This window comes from Spea bombifrons, chromosome 9 (assembly GCF_027358695.1).
Source record: "Spea bombifrons isolate aSpeBom1 chromosome 9, aSpeBom1.2.pri, whole genome shotgun sequence".
Lineage (NCBI taxonomy): Eukaryota > Metazoa > Chordata > Amphibia > Anura > Pelobatidae > Spea > Spea bombifrons.
The window spans coordinates 2,692,403-2,713,063 of record NC_071095.1 but is presented as its reverse complement, the minus strand read 5'-3'; the positions used below and the strand labels follow the sequence as shown (position 1 = coordinate 2,713,063).

Sequence of the window (20,661 nt, the reverse complement as noted above, 5' to 3'; positions counted from 1 at the left end):
GTCCCTACGCCCAGAGCCCAGTAAAATAGAGGCTATAATGGCCTGGCCTGTACCACAGACAAAAAAGCAGGTGATGTCATTCCTGGGTACTGCAGGATATTACAGGAAATTCGTACCACATTATAGTACCCTGGCCAAACCCCTAACCGATCTCACTAAGAAGGCACTTCCTCGAGTGATTAAGTGGACCCCAGAGTGTGAAGGGGCCTTCAATGCCTTAAAACAGGTCCTTACCGACTCCCCTGTACTACAGGCCCCTAATTTTCACAGACGGTTCCTAGTACAGACCGATGCCTCTAATTATGGGCTGGGAGCTGTGTTGAGTCAGGTGGATGAGAAGGGGGATGAGCACCCTGTGGTATATCTCAGTAGGAAGCTGCTGCCAAGGGAAGTGGCCTATGCCACCGTAGAGAAGGAGTGTCTTGCTATCGTTTGGGCCTTGCAAAAACTACAGCCATACCTATATGGACGCCAGTTTACTGTGATTACTGATCATAACCCCTTACACTGGTTACACAGGGTGGCTGGGACAAATGGGAAACTTCTCAGATGGAGTCTAGTTCTCCAGCAATATGAGTTTACAATACAGCACAAAAAGGGGAGTACACATGGTAACGCCGATGGTCTGTCACGCCAAGGGGAGGATCCCACCTAATACGCAAGGTAGAGGCATGTGAGCCTCCTCCCACTGCGTCTCTTATTTGGGGGAGGTGTCACACCAACCGGTGTAGTACGTACACGGACTGGCTACCCGGTAGAGAAGGCACAGCCAATTTCAGTATGTGAGGGGTTAATTCGATTGTATAGGCATGTGGCGCCAAAAGGTCTTTTTAGATAAATTGGTCTTTTGAAGCTGGGACTCCAACCAAGGCCCTCTGCAAGGTGTGAAATTTCACAGGGAGGCAGTGCCTTTAAGTCTGCTAGCAGAGTCCTTCACCATATGCCTGTATCCCCTCATATATAATGGATTCTTTGATATGCTAAGTGACCACTAGCAGTCAGGAAAACCATTTCATATCCAGGTCATATCAAACACATATCAATAATAACTTATATATTCATTATCATACCTCCTTGTGTGCATACCTAGAACGGGGAAAGCGCACCCTACAAAAAGAGTACAAACATGGCGGCGCCACTTAACCAGTTTGGACGGAATTGTGAAGTCTATGATGTTTAGTCATAAGTAGCAAGTGTGACATATCTATGGACTTCACAATTTACAGGAAATTCATAAATGTATGAATTATGGCTGTGGCGAGCACAGGAGGGACGATAAAATGAATATAAGTTATTTTGACTGATATGTTTCCACTACACAAGGGGGAGGTCACTTATGGTACACCTTCCCTCCGCTTATACCACCTCTGGGCCGGCTTGGAAACTCGAGATGAACTGGGAAAGTGTATAAAATTAACGAGCGAAGATGGGTCATTGTGCTTACTAGGGGCCAAGATCTAATTTTGAGTAAGTCGCCATCTTTCCTTGCCGGAGCCCTACGGACAGAAAAACTGTTACTTGACCATTCAGTGAGTAGTTAGGTCTTCTGTAATTTTCTCCTTTTTATTTTTATCTGTTGGTGTAAATCTGTTTATCATCTTTTTGTGTATGCACTGTGATTTTTTGTATTCATAATAAATATTCCTTTATTAAGTTCTGCCTTTGTCTGGTAAAGACTCACGTTACCTGAGTAGACCGTTTTATTGGTAATTTTAAATCACATAATTATTGTGTTAAAATATACTGTGTGGGTTTTTATAGTCTGATTCGTTTGGGGTACCAAGGCACCCCATTTCTAAATTGTCTTGGTGGTGGCAGCGTTATTTTGATATTTGCTATATCATTATAGTTAATCGCGGGTGGTATTAAGGGTGGATATTTTGTATTTTTATCACTATTTCCGGTCTAGTGCAGACAGATAGTGAATTTTAACCCTTTTACCACCAGAACCAAGTCACGCGCACGCTTGGAGTAGAGTGCGTTCGTGACAGGCAAAACAAGAGTTACAATTCTATATTAAAGTCGCGGACCGGTAGGACTCACAATAGCTTATTAGAGTGGGGAAGGAAAAAGTCCGCTTCTAAGCTGCTATCACCCATTACTCAGTAAAAGAGAGACGGGGACGCACAGAAAATGTGCGTTTTTGGTAAAACGTGTGTTTCGACCTGCTTTGGGAGATATTCATCCTCTGGAGGGTCAGCCAAATGTTTATCGCAGAAATGAAAACGCGGCTAAAATTCATATCCCAAAGCCTGATTCAGGAATTATAACACAAACTACGACAGAGTTTATCGCAGCACTGGAATTAGACTTACATTACGTTATATTTATCCAGACTGATATATTACTCGAGGACTCAAAGGGTTAAAAGGGTAGAAATGGCTGCTAGTCTCTCACTTTGGAGCCATTTGGTATGCAGGAGAATGATGCCTGGAAGGCAGAACTTATTTTTATTATGTGTCAAAGTATATGTCTCTTAACACGACCTTGTATGTTCTCTGTAATAATACACGTGAGGAATGTGAAGAACGTCGTCTACAAACATCGTACACGATGACAGCACGCGATTAACTCAGGTTAACGCAGACATTCTGGTTGTATTTCTATGCATTTCCTTTTATTATTGGCCCCTACTCACTGAGTATACTCAGTATATTGTCTCCACAGAGTATACCGTCCTCCCTCACTCAGTAAACTGCTGTCACTCTCCTACTGAGTATGATTCCCTCACTCACGAAGTACACTGCCCTCCAGTCCTCACCCCGCTAGAAACACACCCTATCACGGGACAACGCACTCCCTACTCACAAACTACAGGGCTAAACGAGGAAACGTGTAATCTATATTATGTTTATTTTACCCCCTTTATTTTTACCCTAACATACAGGGGTCTCCCAGCGCACTCAAACATAAAGCAGATCGCCCCCGAGGTTTTACGGGTCATGGGCAGCTGCTTGTTACGAAGCGGTGCTCCAGGCTGCCATTGTCTATGTTGCGCTCTGGCATATGGCGTGGATTACATTCCCTACAGAGGCTGTGCCACTAGGTACGGCGGTTCATGGAGTACCCGGGCTGGTTACATGGGAGATCTCTGATCAGAGCAGCGGCGCGTTGGGAAGCCCGATCGTCCAGTAGGGTGGTCTACTGCTGGTTATGGAGGCTGCCCCTCGGGAACTGCCTCCCTCTATGTAACACTATTCTGATAGATGTACCCACCTCTGTCTCCCTGAGCCTGGATTCCAGGGCCGCTCTGGGCCCATGGGTGTTGTCATTGTCCTCGAGACACTTGTGGACAGCTTTCATCCAGGCTTCAGCATTTTCCACGCTGGTCTCAAACTCATCCTGAAGACTTTGAATCATTGCATTGGGTGACGCTGGAACACAAGAAGAAAAAATAACGAACTTAAAGGCAATCAGCCTTTTACTGCCTCCTATATTTATGCCTCGGAACAAACCTATGTAACAGCTTTTACATCTAATAATTATAAAATAACATTATATATAAACTATACATTGCACCCATTTATGTCCTGTTCTCAGGATCGGCATGGAGATTTCACACAGATCTCCTATAAACCGGAACCCCTGTAATAACTTTTTGGGCCAGACACACAATTTTAAGATTTCTAACTCTAAAGATCGTCTTGAGCTCCTCGCCCATCATCAAACCTCTGCACCGGTATCTTATTTAACATTATATAAAGTTTTTGTGACTGATGGGAAAAATTCTTCATTCATTAGAATATTTGTAGAAGTCTCCCCGCCATATTTTAAAGCCTCGCTGGCAGAATCATCAAAATCAATGAATGTTTTGCCATCTGCTGGTTAATGAAAGGGAAATAGTATTAAAAGAATAGCGCTGACTATATGCTCACTAAGCGGCCCTACACTAAAGTGGTCGGAAATAAACTCGTTGTATACTACCTGGGCCTATTTAGAACACATGAACTTCGCAGAAATCCCAGAAAGGATCCAGTTAGAGTGTAAATGTAATTCTGCATAAATTGCTATAAGTGGAAGGACCCTCTGAGGAAGCCTGATGGCGAAACACGTCGGGGCTCCTGTGCCGCACTAGGGCTCTACCCATTTGGTTTTATACATTATATTTCAACACAGTCTTGTATATTTAATATTATATGAAATCACCCTTATTTATTGTATTGTACTACAGCAGTACCACTTTCTTTTCCTTTTTAGCGCTTTGGGTAATAGTACTCTCTCTCTGAGGACCATAGCTGCTTTTTCTGCCTTATGCAGTAAAAAAAAAAAAAAATAAGCAGGGACGGGCTAAGATATAAATACATTCTTCACCTCTACGGCTCTGAAACAGTTAATTCTTTAATAAAATACATACTACTTTTATCTATTCAAACCCGACAAAAGCCTTTTGTATATCCTGTGCCCGTAATGTGTCTATTAAGATGGCACAATCTAGTAATGAAGAGGTTAATTTATTTTCGGCGGTGGCTCGCCCAGCGGAAGCGGGGTTATGACTCCTCGGTGATCGCCGCACGTCCGGCAGCTTTAGTATATTAGGCGGCTGGCAATGGGCTTTTCAGATGAATTTTAATCACATTTGTATTTAAATAGTGGAAAATGTTTTGGGAGGGAGGCAGGGAGCGCTGCGTGAGCTGCCAGCCCCGAGATACCCTTATAGGAAAGCCATTCCCAGCAAAATCCTCCCGTATGGACCTTTTTTATTGTTCTCCAGAAATGTTCTTAATGTCTTCTCGAAGTGACTGTTTGCCACTATTGAACACAGAGGATGCTGAACTGGAAGGTTCTACCCTCTGATCCTCCTTCTCGTGGGTTCCTGATTACTGCTGACCTCTAATACCCTGTAATTCTACCCAAAAATCCATGCCATGCAGACTCAAAATTTCCCAATTATATTTTTCTCTACATTTTTTTTGTGGTTATCGCCTGACTTTGCTGGGATTTTGGACAAAGTAGATAATAAAAGAAAAATTATTTGGCAGCCAATGATACATTTTATAGCCATGACATTCTATGGATGGGATGACTGTTAGACTGATCTTCATAATGTAAATATTGAGCATAAATCTTTTGAAAAGAAACTGTCCTATAAGAGACAAAGATAGGCGGATATTTCCATGTGTTTTTGTTAAATCACGTTTTAAAAACATCTACTTTAAGAAAGTCTCATTTAGGCAAAAGGTAATGGATGGTGCATCCCCAGAATTGGATAGAGAAGGAGCTTAAAAACAAGTTCTGAAGAATCGGTAGTGCTGGATAGTTCTAAATGGCCTCACAGTTTTATATCAGGGACACGTTGGTTCCACTTTTGTTGTAACGAGAAGCTGACACTCACCAGTGAAGGTGGATACGGCAAGCCAGAGCTTCCAGAAGTGGAAAGGGGAAACTCTCTGCTGCTAAACCACCGATGAGGAACCGCGAAGGATGCCGACACCTGCAAAGATAATTGAGAAGTAACATATTACCAGGGGTGCTAAAGTGTATGTACCATCTGTCCTGAATCACACTGAATGTACACAGTCTTCTTCACGAAAAAAGAGCATTTCCACCATTTAAGACCAACTGTCTTCGAGGTTGTCCGTTGGTCATCCATTTTTTTTGGCCAATGTTGTTACCTTCTACTTAGAGATTTTCATTAATGACACTTTATGTTATCCAAATACATCTGATGCCTATAAATACATTCTAATGATTTACACCTATTTGATTGGAAATATGTGAATGAATGAGCGTATTAATAAATGTTGAACGTTTGTGCAAAGATGCTCCTCTAGTGCAAGATGGGCCCCATTCTAGCAGCCAAAAGCTCGATGGGAGGGGTAGCGTTATAACCTACAAACACATTGTAAAAACAACTGGATATTAGTCACACCAACTAAAAAAAAACAACAATGCAAAAGGAAATCTGTCTCAATCATTCTTCCGCACTTAAGACGTTGCATATAATGCCACGGTATTATTTTTATTATTAGCTTTTATTTATTAAGCGCCAACGAATTATGCAGCGTTGTATAATTTAAATGGGGCAGATATCACATACATGAGAAATATACATTAATACAGACAGACACATCAGGAGTTGACAACGTATAAAAATGGACAAAAAAAGAAGAGAAGGAAAGAAAACGCGCTTGAAAAAAAACAGAAACTAAGCTATCGGGGCGGATTAAGAGATATCGTGCTCTATTTACGTTCGTGTATCGCCTGGGTCTCTCTAGGCGTTATATAGGTTGCCAGGTTGGTATGCGGCCGTTTTCTATACCATATGCATGTCTGTCTCTATATATATATCTCTGCAGATAACTGTAAAGGGAATTCCGCCCCGCGAGCTGTGGCTTTCCTGTGACTCATTCTTGCCATCATGTTTCCTCTGTTAGTCACTCAGCTCGCTAACAACAGAACTACATCTGGACTTTAATGAATTGAAGCTGTTTATACGGGGGGGGGGGTACTCTTCTTCTATTATAGATTAAAACAAGCTGTATATATATTGCAGGAATCTACCGTATGTGTATAGCACGGGAGCAGCCATCTTATTCTCTGAATCTGGATGATTATTCCTCCTATGATTATCATCTGCGTCGTATATCGTGGCCTAGGGTAACTCAACCTCAGGGCTGCCGGTCCGGGGGGGTCCCTCGGATTCTTGGGCAATCAGGGCCCCCCGCTGGTCAATGGGACAATTACATTAGAGATCTCTGAGCTCCCTGATCAGCTCATTTACTATGGAGGCCATGAGCTTTGAAGTCACAGAAAACTGGGATATGACATCATATTTCGGCACCTTGCAGTGAGGACAGAGGGCGAGGCGGGGGTGGCTGGGTAAGACCCAGGGCAGTGCCTAAAATAAATACACCTCTGATTATAGTTATACTCCCTTATTGTTGTTGGGTAAGGAGAACAGAGATATATCCAGGACAGGACATCGATTAGCTAATGCTGATTTTTCCAAATTCAGCCCCAAATCTCCGCCAGTAGAGCGTCATTAGGCTCTTTAACTTGGAAACCATAGAAATGAATGTAAGGCAGCAATCATTTTAATGCCCCGGGAGCAGGTGTGGGTCGCTTGGATTAAATCCATGCCGTACGATAACACGATACTCATTTTAGACGAGGATGCCGTCGGCTACAATGGTCGGTATCCGAGAGGCTCCCTGGCCGCACGCGACGCCTCTCCTGCCAAAACACACAAGCGTTCCATCTTAGCCTTTGATCCCTTTAATGAAATAATAAGTGTTTTCTTAGAAACGTGAACGAGCTTATCTGCGAACACAAGTATCTATTATAAACGGCCGATGTCTGACGGGCCAGACCTGCTGACCCGGTAAATAACGGCAGCCGGCTACATGTTTCTCTCCATGCAGCTTCCTTTATCGCTACACATCCACTGGACTGCCCCAGCGCCGGCTGCTGTTTTGGGCTGGTTTCTTTTAATTAAGGACCAAAGGTTTTTTTTTGCACTTTTGCATTTAGTTTATATTTTTTTCAAGAGAACTAGGGCTTTTTATTTTAGAAACATTACATATTTAAATAAATTATATTTTTTTTTAAATGGGAACAATTTTAGAAAAAAAAAAATAAAAACTAAATGTTACACTTTTTTGGTTTATACATCAAACTCCATTGGTCTTAAATCAAAATAATTGCCGTCCTGCATAATGCATTAGAATTTAGCTGAAAATCATTATTTTTTATTATAGTTTTTTCTTTCTATTTAATGCATTTCAAGGCAGATTCCAATTACGGGCAATCTGCTCTGCCTCCTTGAGGGGCTTTAGGCTGCTATAACTTTTTATGAAAGTAACCATTAATAGAATTTTCATTTAAGTCCTTTAGTTCCGTGAAACCAAACAGCGTTTCATTCAGAGGGGCAATGGGGGGTTTTGGTCCCAAAGAGGATCGCTTACCCCTGGCAAGGACACTTGAAAGGTACGGTGACCGGGCTGACAAGGCAGCAGACGGAAACAAACCCCCCCGCTGGAGTTATCACAGGACCCCCGTACTTGCGATACCCCGTTTCTGTATCCGCAGGTTACCAAAACCGGCAACACTCGTGACGCAAACCAGCCACGGAGACGTGACTTTTTTTTTTTTTCCCCAGGGCTGGGGGCAGAATTTGCTTCTTTCTGCCGTTATTTGAGCAAATCGTAGCCCTTGTGACTGGATGTCACCTGATAAACACACATCCCGGTGTCATGCAAATATCTGCCCCACACCCTCATGTACATAACCTGTATAACGAATATTCTACAGGCAGATTCAACAAAACAATCGGTTTATTCTAATGAAATTTTTTTAAGGATTTAAGTTTTCATTTCCTTCTATACTTCTGTATAGTTTTCATTTTCATTTCCTTCTATACTTCTGTTTTTGTTTCTTAGTGGGGATAATTCTCCCTTTTAGATATTAAAAAAAAAAAAAAAAAAAAAGCATTGGAATAAGCGTCGCGGGGTGCTGGAAGAGGGAGGAAGAGGTTCGGCCGTGTTACGGATCTCTGTATCGGGGACGGTTATCTCCAGACAGATAGACGCATTCTGGAGAGAGCTCAGAGGAGGGCAGATGGTTTACAGGATAACAAAAATGATCAGGAAACACTAAGGGATCTGAATATTGGCGGCCTGGAGAGGAGGAGAGAGAGAGGGGATGTGATAGAAACAGAAAAAAAGAGTTTTACATTAGTGAGAGGGTGGTGGATTAAAGGAACAGCCTACCGGAAGAAGTGGTAGAAAGTAGGGAATTTAAACAAGCATGTGATAAGGATAAAGCTATATATATATATATATATATATATATATATATATATATATATATATATATATATATATATATATATATATATATATATATATATATATATATATATATATATATATATATATATACACATATATACACACACACACACACACATATATATACACATACATACATACACACATACATACACACATAAAGCGGGAACAACGGCCAGACTAGATTTCCATGTTTAGCTATTTTAGGTTATATATAAAAATTTACATTTGCCTCTTTTACAAATTTGGCCCAAATAAGGTGGGGTCCATATGGGCAGTAAAGAAAATCATTCAAAAATCTGGAAAGGCATGTGAATCATTGCCTGCCTCGTTGATCAGAGATACGATATACAATATAATTACAATGTAACAGGAAGCTCTGCAGAAGAGCCGGTACCCCTGTTACTTTTTATTACTGAAGGTGCCGTCCCACTTATTGTCTTTAATATAAAGACATTTGCAACCAAATGCACCATTTAGAGCGCCAGGTCTCTTACCATCGACTCCCTGGACCTTGCCTGGGTATAAAAGCAAACGGGAAGCGTCGACTTTCACTTCTGCCTAATAATTTTCCTGGGAATACTTAATTGCAAGACGTCGTCACAGGACGATCGCTGATAGGCTGAGAGCCTTGGTTGCTATAGACACAAGAAAGACTGCGTAAACATCTCCGTTCTATCATTCATTAATTCGAATTGAAGCAGGAAAATATGTTTATGGCTTGTGTTGTCACTACAGGTTACAAACGCCAAGGGTCATCCACCTCGAGTAATAAAGTTGGTGGTTTCCGGGCGTTTAAATCCACTGGGGAGGAATAGAAACTTCCAGCCACCGATTGGGACACCACATTACCCCAAAACGCATCTGGTAACCTACTTCATCAACTTGCTCACCGATCAGTATGGACTACAAGCTTCCAAGATGGCCATCGGCGCCCCGTACTATTACACATCTGCATAGATCCAGCTGTTGGCCATGCCTACGTCATCAGGTGGCCGCTGGACTTAAAGTGTCATGGCCGCCTTGTGATCACCAGTCTGTGTCCAGACTGTTTTTTCCCCCCACAGAAGGGGGTGCAGCTAGCCAGGAAAGTGCCTGAAATCAGGACCGTCTTGTAAAAACCAGCAGCCCAAATTCTTTAAAATTAGAGTTTCTAAAGGGGCCCCCCAGCTCTCCCGCGATGCTCCAAGGGGGGAAAACTTTACAGGAACAATCAGGTTGGGAGAGTTAAATGGTACACACACGATGAGTCTTGTTTGTTTTTCTTTGTTTGTTTGTTTTGTTTTCCTTTAGGGACAAAGTAAATGAGCCCAGAAAAAATAAATAAAATAAGAAAAAAAAAAAAAACCCACCCCTTTTATGGATCAATAGAAAAGTATTTAAGGAGCTAGACCCATGCGATTAAACTGCCCTGATCGAGGACACCACAGATGTTATATTTGTATTTCCTAATGATTATGTGCAGATACAGACAGCCACATTTACAAACCACCAGCTCGACCGAAGATTTTTATTTTGTGTTTATTCTGGCCAGCAAGTTGCTTCAAGTTAACCTTTTATTTAGCCTTAAAAAAAATGTAAATTAAAAAAAAAAAATAATGGGGTCCCATGATTCCTGCTGCTAATAAGATGTTCTGGGACATAAACATTCTCCTAAAAGAATTAATCAGATGTAGAATTTGGAACGATTCGACATACACATCGACTACGCACCGTGATTAATGTACTAAATCAAGCGGCGATCGGGACACAGGCGGGAGAGGGGAGTTTCAGATACACCTAAAAATATTTTCATTTCACAATAAGATTCTTCTACCAAACATGCAAACAGCTTCTCGCCGTTTAGTAGTTAAAGCCTAGTGACCAGAGTGGATTTAGCGTAACGTTTCTGTCCACTGTTTTTAGGTGCGGGGCTGAAGAGAATTGTGCCTTTTTGTTACCCATTGTATCGATGCCCACTTAGTTTGCCCCAATCTTTTGAGGGGTAGGCACTGTCTTTGCGCCCCTGGCCCCGCATACCAGGGTGAGGGCCGTCACGTTAATCTTCATCAGAAAGGAACTACAGCGGAGCGGATCGCAGCCTAGTTTGGTTTAATAGAACGTGGAACCCTTGATTATAGGGCCCTGTAACATGCATGGCAGAGACTAGTGTACATACACACCTGAAACAAGGCTTGGATGACAATTAACCTCAAGCTCTGGCTAATATAAAGACCATATGAATAACGTACCAGGATTACATCAGCACAGGTATTCACGACACTCGCGCATGCACCTATTGTACACAAATACATGAGCTCTACCGACTGGAGCAAACCCACAGATTCTCGGGGCCAGGGGGAGAGCAGGCCAGCTATAAAATCAATAATATATCAATGGAGGCCCCCGACGGTGAAGCGACGACTCGCATCGTAGCTGCCAGCTGGGCACCCTGTGACGTTCTGCAGGTAAGGCGGACGGAACGAAACCGAACACCGGAAAGATCTTTCTAAAGCAGAGAGCCGGTTATTCCGCGGCACCCGTGTACCTGCGGGAGGTTGGAGGCTCGTTTCAGCCGTGGCTTATCCTTCACCCGGCGGGGAGGAAAACCAGATCAGGTGTCAGCTCGTCGCAGACAATTATCCTGTAGCTCGTGACGGGTCCCAGCCGAAAAACATACTGAGCATCCTCACCCCGGGGCGTCTACTCGGCCGGTACGCAGTGTCTCTATACATCATATTTACCAAAAATGGTGCAGTTTGGGTCAAAGGTCATTTCAGAGCACCCCTTCGCATGCATGCAGGAATTTAAGGAGAAGCTGCATTGAAATCAATGGAAATAGTTTCTATGAATGACCCCGGGGGTCCCGTTAGACCCCATAGTACATTCCCGTAAGCCGGCCCTGGATCTGTCTGGAGGTGAGCATTGTCTGCATGCGCATTGGGGGGATCCTAGTGCTTTTATATGTATTCTATATGTATTAACGTGCATATGATGGCTGGAGGGTCCCTTTAACATAAGCATTCATGGCTGGGGAGACGGCGTGGGGCAGTAAGCCGTCCCTTTAAGGCATCCGATCACCGGGGGGGGCATATAAGTGGCAGTGCCAGGCTTCAGGGCATCCTGTTGGGTGAAAGCCAAGACACAAGGCTGAGCCCGCGATAAAGAGTCTTTGTTTAAGTTAACGAGTTTCCTTTCTCGTTTACAGGCACGGCGTACGGGGTGTCAGATGCTGAGTTTTAACCCTTTTGTTTAAGGATCATTAAAGTTGCTTATTTGAAAAAGTATGTAAAATTTACAATCTACGCAAATAAGCCCAAATCACATTTTCTGAACGTATGTAAATTTCTACTGGTGCAAAATCTCAACACAATTTAAGATGCAAATATTTGTATGTATATATAAAGAATATAAAATATATGATATATACAGCACTTTTTTAAATTGTATTTTATTAAAGAGCAAAATGATTTTGTTTATGAATTTTTGTTTAAACACCCTTTTGGGTCAAAATATCTTTAATCCAAATGAAAAGGCGATAGAAGCAATGATGCTGTCTGCGCATGCACACACATGCAGAGGCCCGGGTACACATTAACCTTTTGTGTCCGGGAATGTATAGGTTTGCACTTATGCAAAACTCAAGCGTTACGGTATAAGTAGGGATATCAGGAAAAGCGAACTAAAAATGATATGTAAATTGTAAATATATGACAGCTAGACTTGCGCATGCGTTTTCGTAACAAAGTCTAACAACCAATGCTGGACCGAAGCGCATTCTGGTTTAAAGTTTTAAAAGTGGTCTTATCACCATAGAAACCCATCATATGGTCCAATTAGAAGGACCCTCTTTTTCTCATATATATCTGAATGATATCCTCTCTCATTCCCCTTCCCGCCATACTGTTCCTGCAGAAGCATTAAACGACCGATGGAATGACTCCGAGGAGGTGAGCGATGTGATCTCCCGCCTGAAGAGCTGAACCTTCTACAAAGCGTACGTCCTGCCTGTACCTGTCTGGAGCCTGAAAACCGGGGGCCTTCTGGCCTGGGGCAGAGATTTACATTCAGAATTTCTTGGGGAAAAAAAAAAAAATCAGCAGACATGGCATGCAATTGGAACACAGGGGTGATGGGAGTGATAAAGGGCCATTGGAACACAGGAGTGATGGGAGTGATAAAGGGTCATTGGAACACAGGAGTGATGGGAGTGATAAAGGGTCATTGGAACACAGGAGTGATGGGAGTGATAAAGGGCCATTGGAACACAGGAGTGATAAAGGGCTATTGGAACACAGGAGTGATGGGAGTGATAAAGGGTCATTGGAACACAGGAGTGATGGGAGTGATAAAGGGTCATTGGAACACAGGAGTGATGGGAGTGATAAAGGGCCATTGGAACACAGGAGTGATGGGAGTGATAAAGGGCCTCTGTACGCCTATGAAGAGATTCCATTAAAAATCAGCTATTTCCAGCTACCATAGTCGTTTACGACATTAACCCCGTCTGTGCTGGATTCCTGATCCATTTCATGTTATTGTTATGGACAGAATTTGCTTTTCTTTCAAAACCAGGACATTTGTAAGTGACCCCAAACTTTTGGGCAGTACATCTGCGTGTTACGCTGCAGCTCATGGTTATAGCGTATGGACCCCGTTTGCACCGGATGCTTATAATGTAAACACGAAAAATTGCAACATCTATGTAAATATTTTTGACAGGAGACTTTATTTTGATAACAGCGTCCCGTATCGTGGGTTATCTAATGTATCGATTATCCGTTACACAGAACATACAGGCCATTTTATTTGGGTTCGGGGTCATCTCAGGCCAGGTTTGCAGCAGGATTATAGAAGGTTAAGCCTTCTCCCTGATTGGTTATTGAGTTGATGACCTCAAATTCTGTACAAATTTAGGCAGCTTTCCCATCAAATCCTCCATCCCATTCTAATCTGTATAATAAGCAATCCGTGACACTATGGTACGGAGCCGTGACGCAGCGCTTTCACCGGGAAGCAGCCTCAAAAAAGGTGAAAAAACTGCCGAAATGGGCCGTTAACTGCAACACATCTGTGGTTTGGCACCTATATTGTGTGTGGGGTGGGGGGGGGGGATTTGCCAAAACATGCCGGAAGGTCACGGTAGACACCAGGTCTCTTTCTGCTTTTCTTTAGGGGCCGCGCTCCTCAAAGGAATATGCAGCCCCTTCCTTCCCTCCCTGACCAGAAGGGCCAGAACTTTGTGGCCCTTTCACTGAAATCTTCCATGGAGGGGCCCACTTTTAAGAGCTCCGGGAAAGCTCGTCTCCGGGGAAGCCGGGACCTGTAGAGGACCAGGCTCTATCACCAAAAAAATGAAATAAAAAAAAAAAAAAAAATACTATTTCCGCTGCTCTGTCTGATTTATAGTTTTTTGTATAAATAATTTTTTTTTTTTTTTTTTAAATCATTCAAAAAAGTCAATGACATGCGCACTGTGCAAGAACTTGAGCTCTTTTAGATAGACCGCGCAGCAGAGCAACACAAGGAGGAAGATTCCTGGCTGCGGTGACATGCAGGAATGCTGGTTATTCCGCCCCGAGGCTGAAAGGCTCCTACTCAGTCTGCATATGGCTAAAGCGGGCCATGGGGAGGGGAGACGTGACAGCTGAAACCTTGCAAGCTGCCACACACACAGAGCATGCGCGCTCCAACCACGCTACACACTACACACACGCTACCCACACACACACATTCAGCCAGCGGGTATCAGTGTGTATTATTCTACTCCATGATAAAAACAAACTGATTTAAAGGGGAAGTGCCACCTTTCACACCGAATTCCACAAACCGGATATTCATCACGTGTCCTAAAAGTATAAAAGTATCTTTATTGTTTGTGTATTGCGGGAGCTGCCACCAGGCAGATGCCAGCGGTCCTCCGGCCAATGGCGTCCCATACTTACCTGTCCTAGGGGCAGATCGGGGCCATTGTCTCAAAACACACAGCCGCACTCTGACAGAGTATTCCACCCAGGGAATTGACTCCACAGTTGGCATCCTGAATGCAATAAATGGCGAGCGGGTGAATATGACATCATATCCCGGCGCCATGGCTGGTTGGGGAGATGACCCATTCCGCACCGGGGCGGAGGGGGGGGGGGTATCTTGATCGCCCAAGAGGGGATCTGCCCTAATCATATGCCCGGTTTGCCAGATGGCCAGTCCGGGTCCACCTTGGCGCAGGCAGATGTGATATGGGAGCAAATCAGAAACATAATAGAAATAGCACTGGACGGTAAGCCAGGATGAGCTCTGTACGCGCGGCGCATGTACTCCCAGTAATGCATTTATAATCTAAAGCATAATACCAAAAATAAAGGAAATCGCCCTAAAAACATTGAACACGACCTGGAATTATTATGAAGCAAAAACCCAAAACACAGCAGACCCGAGATGCTGCTGAACCTCTTGGCCTCTGCCGCTAAAATGTATATCCCCAAGGAAAAAGGTTTATCTCCTCTCCAGAAGGAGACGAACTCGGCTGCCCTCCACGCCGGGGACTCGAATAAAGTCCCTCCAGGAGTAGCCTGTCTGGGGAGAAAATGACTCCAACGTCAGATACACGGCCCAACAGGGTGGCATTGCCAGGTATTCACTACTGCGCAGAGGTTACATTCTATTGGCTCACTCCACGGTGACTGCCGCACATTTACTGTATAAATACAGTGACACCCAGTACACCCCAGTGACACTACCCAGCTTAACCACACCGTGTACACCAGTACAACTACATCATATACAACCAGTGACATTACGCCACTCTGTAGGGTACAGCCGCACACTGTCTACCAAAAACATGACAGATTACACCAGTATACCCAGTTACAGTCAGTGTGGCTTATATTACACCAGTATACCCAGTTACGTTACACAGTCAGCATAGCTCATTACACTATACCAGTATACCCGGTTACATTACTCCAGTATACCCAGTTACACAGTCAGTATACCCAATTACACAGTCAGTATACCCAGTTACATTACACAGTCAGTATACCCAGTTACATTACACCAGTATACCCAGTTACATTACACCAGTATACCCAGTTACACAGTCTGTACAGCTCGTTATATTACACCAGTATACCCAGTTACACAGTCAGTAAAGCCAGTCCCGTTGCCCCCGTATACTGAGGCACTTACCCCGGGCCAGTCCCGCCGCAGCCTGCCGTGTGATGTCCCAGCCCCGCCGGATCAAGCAGCGGGGACCGGATTTCAAATGCGTTACAGACACAGGCCCCGCCCTCCTTCCTGTCACAGCGGGGGGGGGGGGTTAGATAGAGGGGCCGCCGGGAGTCAGAGCAGGGCAAGTACAGTAAGCCTGGAGCTCAGACCGGGGTAAGGGCGGCAAGATGAAGGGGGTTCTGCAACCGTAGTGTAATCAGCATCCCTGCATACTCTATCACTATACAGCGCCGCGTATACCCTACATACATACTCCGTATCACTATACAGCGCCGCGTATACCCCACATACATACTCCGTATCACTATACAGCGCCGCGTATACCCCACATACATACTCCGTATCACTATACAGCGCCGCGTATACCCCACATACATACTCCGTATCACTATACAGCGCCGCGTATACCCCACATACATACTCCGTATCACTATACAGCGCCGCGTATCCCTCACACGCATATTCCATATCACTATACAGCGCCGCGTATCCCTCACATGCATACTCCTTATCACTATACAGTGCAGCATCAGCAGTACAGTTGTATGGGGCCCAGCTTGTGGAGGGGCTGCAGGGCACAACAGTCTCCCACCTGCCTACCTTGACTCCCAATGCATTATTGTGAAGGTGTGGCCCTGGAGAAACACAGGAGAGCCACAACAGGGGGCCACAGGAGAGCCACAACAGAGCCCAGACCCTCTTACAAGCGACTCATATCCAGCAAACATGGCTTACGTCTGGACGGCAGCGAGGAAGAGACTCTGGTGGTTGCGCCTCCGGTTTGTAACCTCTACCACTTCTGCTGGGAGGCTGTTCCATTTATCTACCACCCTCTCCGTAAAACTTGATTAGGTCTAAAATGTTTAGTTCAAAGTCAGGCTGGGAGATGTGACCTGGGGGGGGTAGGAAAATCGGTGAAGAAAGAAGACCCAGCGGCCGATCACACGGAGGGGGATCAAAGCAAAACTTCTGGCTCACTCTACCTATTACCTACTGAGCCCCCCAGGAAGACGCGGGGGTCCCCTTTAAATATAATAATGGGGAGCGTGGAAAGCTACACACAGAGCCTGAAAGTAACGCCACCGGTAACAGCGACACGCAGGCGGCTTGTGTTTGGTAAGCCTGGCCCCGAGGGCCGTGCCGGGTTCGGTCCCTGCATTTGCTCAGACATGTGCTGTGACAGCGTCTGGTTACACAGCATGTGCTGCTGGGGACAGTAATCCCAGGGAGAGCGGCTGCGGACCCCCTACAGGCACGCTGCGCTTCTCAATAGCACCTGTGCCAAGCCGTAAAAGACCCTATTCACTAAACAGCACTAAATAATACACACATACAGTATGTATACACACATATACATACATATATATATATATATATATATATATATATATATATATACACACACGCACACACATATACATACTCATACATAAAAATTCCTATGAATCAGAACGCACATCTCCCCAGGAATACGTTGAGAGAACGCGCGAGAAAACAAATCTCATCCGTACCAGAAAGGCAGGAAATTCATTGTCCGAAAACAAACGGATCAAAAGTGAAAAACAAATTTACCCCATTCGCACAAATCTAATATACAGATATATAAAATACAGGCCAAAGGACCATTGGCACACAGGAGTGATGGGAGTGATAAAGGGCCATTGGAACACAGGAGTGATGGGAGTGATAAAGGGCCATTGGAACACAGGAGTGATGGGAGTGATAAAGGGCCGTTGGAACACAGGAGTGATGGGAGTGATAAAGGGCCGTTGGAACACAGGAGTGATGGGAGTGATAAAGGGCCATTGGAACACAGGAGTGATAAAGGGCCATTGGAACACAGGAGTGATGGGAGTGATAAAGGGCCATTGGAACACAGGAGTGATGGGAGTGATAAAGGGCCATTGGAACACAGGAGTGATGGGAGTGATAAAGGGCCATTGGCACACAGGAGTGATGGGAGTGATAAAGGGCCATTGGCACACAGGAGTGATGGGAGTGATAAAGGGCCATTGGAATACAGGAGTGATGGGAGTGATAAAGGGCCTCTGTACACCTATGAAGAGATTTCATTTAAAACCAGCTATTTCCAGCTACAATAGTCGTTTACAACATTAACCCCGTCTGCTCTGGATTCCTGATCCATTTCATGTTATTGTAATGGACAGAATTTGCTTTTCTTTCAACAAAGTTTTCGTAACAAAGTCTAACAACCAATGCTGGACCGAAGCGCATTCTGGTTTAAAGTTTTAGAAGTGGTCTTATCACCATAGAAACCCATCATATGGTCCAATTAGAAAGACCCTCTTTTTCTCATATATATCTGAATGATATCCTCTCTCATTCCCCTTCCCGCCATACTGTTCCTGCAGAAGCATTAAACGACTGATGGAATGACTCCGAGGAGGTGAGCGATGTGATCTCCCGCCTGAACAGCTGAACCTTCTACAAAGCGTACGTCCTGCCTGTACCTGTCTGGAGCCTGAAAACCGGGGGCCTTCTGGCCTGGGGCAGAGATTTACATTCAGAATTTCTTGGGGGAAAAAAACAAAACACCCTCCCTTACCAGTCAAAAGTTTGGAGTCACTGAGCTGATTTCATAGAAAACAAGGACATTTCTGTCTGTAACACAAATGCTAATGTCTAACAAGCAATCAGCCTTTTGAGCTTCAACTTGGATCAGCAAACACCGCGTGCCATTGGAACACAGGAGTGATGGGAGTGATAAAGGGCCATTGGAACCCAGGAGTGATGGGAGTGATAAAGGGGGCCATTGGAACACAGGAGTGATGGGAGTGATAAAGGGCCATTGGAACACAGGAGTGATGGGAGTGATAAAGGGGGCCATTGGAACACAGGAGTGATGGGAGTGATAAAGGGCCATTGGAACACAGGAGTGATGGGAGTGATAAAGGGGGCCATTGGAACACAGGAGTGATGGGAGTGATAAAGGGCCATTGGAACACAGGAGTGATGGAAGTGATAAAGGGGGCCATTGGAACACAGGAGTGATGGGAGTGATAAAGGGCCATTGGAACACAGGAGTGATGGGAGTGATAAAGGGCCATTGGAACACAGGAGTGATGGGAGTGATAAAGGGCCTCTGTACGCCTATGAAGAGATTCCTTTAGAAATCAGCCGTTTCCAGCTACGATTTATAACATTTGTCGTAAATGGGATATATTTGGGTAAAGGGGATTCCAGGTGCTGACACGCCTTCGTCTAGCCCTAGGGGTAAAATAGTTTAAATCCACGTAGCTTGAATAATCACAAGAAAATGCCTCTTTGATAAGAAAACGGAGGGTTTAATGCTGTGATGAAGCCTATGAAGGTTACATTGGGGATGAAGATGCACGGTAGAGATGTAAGTAACTACAGGTTGTAACAAAGTATTGGGGGGAGACACACAGTTCTTAGAGGGCCGATGACATCACGCTTACAACAAAATTTCAAAAAGCCTCACATTAAACAAAAGCTTCAGGTTTCCGTTACAGATCTTATCACACGTTATTTATGAACAGAAAGGACTTGTTTCGCGGTAATACGCTGGTTACGGCTGTACGGCTGCCCTTCAGGGGGCTAGATGTGCAATTAAATAAAAGCCTCCGCCTGTCCTTTCTGTGAGCGCCTGAACTCAACTGGCCAGATCACTTTAACTCCTTTTACACCTATAATGACTGCCATTTATATTTTTTATATGTAAAAATGCTCCCTAAGGTGTCCGACAGTCTGCATGCTGCCTCCACAACATTAACCCCGGCTGCACTGGATTTCTTGCTTTTCTTTCAAAACCCAGGAAATTTCCAAACTTTTGAATGGTGGTAGTGTGCGCATGCATATATACATATATATATATATACATACACACACAGTATATATGTATAGTCAGCAAAATAATAACAGGTGCAGGTTGGGAAAAACAACAATCAAAAGCATTCCTGGGAACAAATAGAATTAGCGATCACTAACACAAGTTTTCAAGGGATAAGGGGATGATTGCAAGAAAACAAGGTCATCCGCTCACCTGAGGATAAGGAGCAGATGATGCACAATTAGATGTAAAGCCCCGGTTTGGTTGGATTGTGTTCATTAAACAGCGTCTGGCAGCCCCGTGTCCTGAACACAATGTAGGTTACCGTCGGCGTCCCGGCAGGCTACATGTGCCGCCATATGTTCATTCATAATGAGGACATGTAATTAGGCAGAACAATTAACTTCCTAATAACGTATATACGGTATGTGCAGCAGTTCAGTTAGTAGTTTAGGACAGCGATGGCGATTTTCTGCATGAAGCTGAGTTGCAGACCTCAAAGCGCCATCGATGCATATTGGTGCCGACCCCTAACATGATAAAAAGGTTTTGTACCGTGTTAGCCGTTGAGAAAACAGGAGAAAAGTATAGTTAAAATGATACCATTTATTGGCTAACTGAGAGTTTGATTGCGAGCTTTCGAGACCAAGTTGTTTGGCATATGTCTAATGGTTTTATGGCCCCTCTAACCAGGGAGTGAACTGACCAACGATGCTTTGATTGAACCATATCTGTCCATTGGATCTCTACTAGTCCAACTAATTTACTGCTGAACAAATTCCCCAATACCTCTGTGTTTATCTAATGTCTTTGTTAATGTGTGAATTGTGCTTTTGCATTTAGATAAGTCTGTGT

At 44.2% G+C, this 20,661-nt stretch overlaps 1 protein-coding gene across 5 annotated transcripts in view; it reads right to left on the bottom strand.

The window, feature by feature from the left end:
• Positions 1 to 16,042, bottom strand: part of SYNE3 (spectrin repeat containing nuclear envelope family member 3) — a 42,310-nt gene extending 26,268 nt beyond the window's left edge. For all 5 annotated transcript variants that reach the window (XM_053475251.1, XM_053475253.1, XM_053475255.1 and 2 more), the window contains exons 1-2: positions 15,954 to 16,042; positions 3,217 to 3,374 (exon numbers count right to left, since the gene is read on the bottom strand). In XM_053475251.1, the coding sequence (XP_053331226.1) occupies positions 3,217 to 3,360 (144 nt within the window). In that variant the 5' untranslated portion in view covers positions 3,361 to 3,374; positions 15,954 to 16,042. The remainder of the gene's footprint in view (positions 1 to 3,216; positions 3,375 to 15,953) is intronic.
• Between the last annotated feature and the right edge of the window lie 4,619 nt (positions 16,043 to 20,661).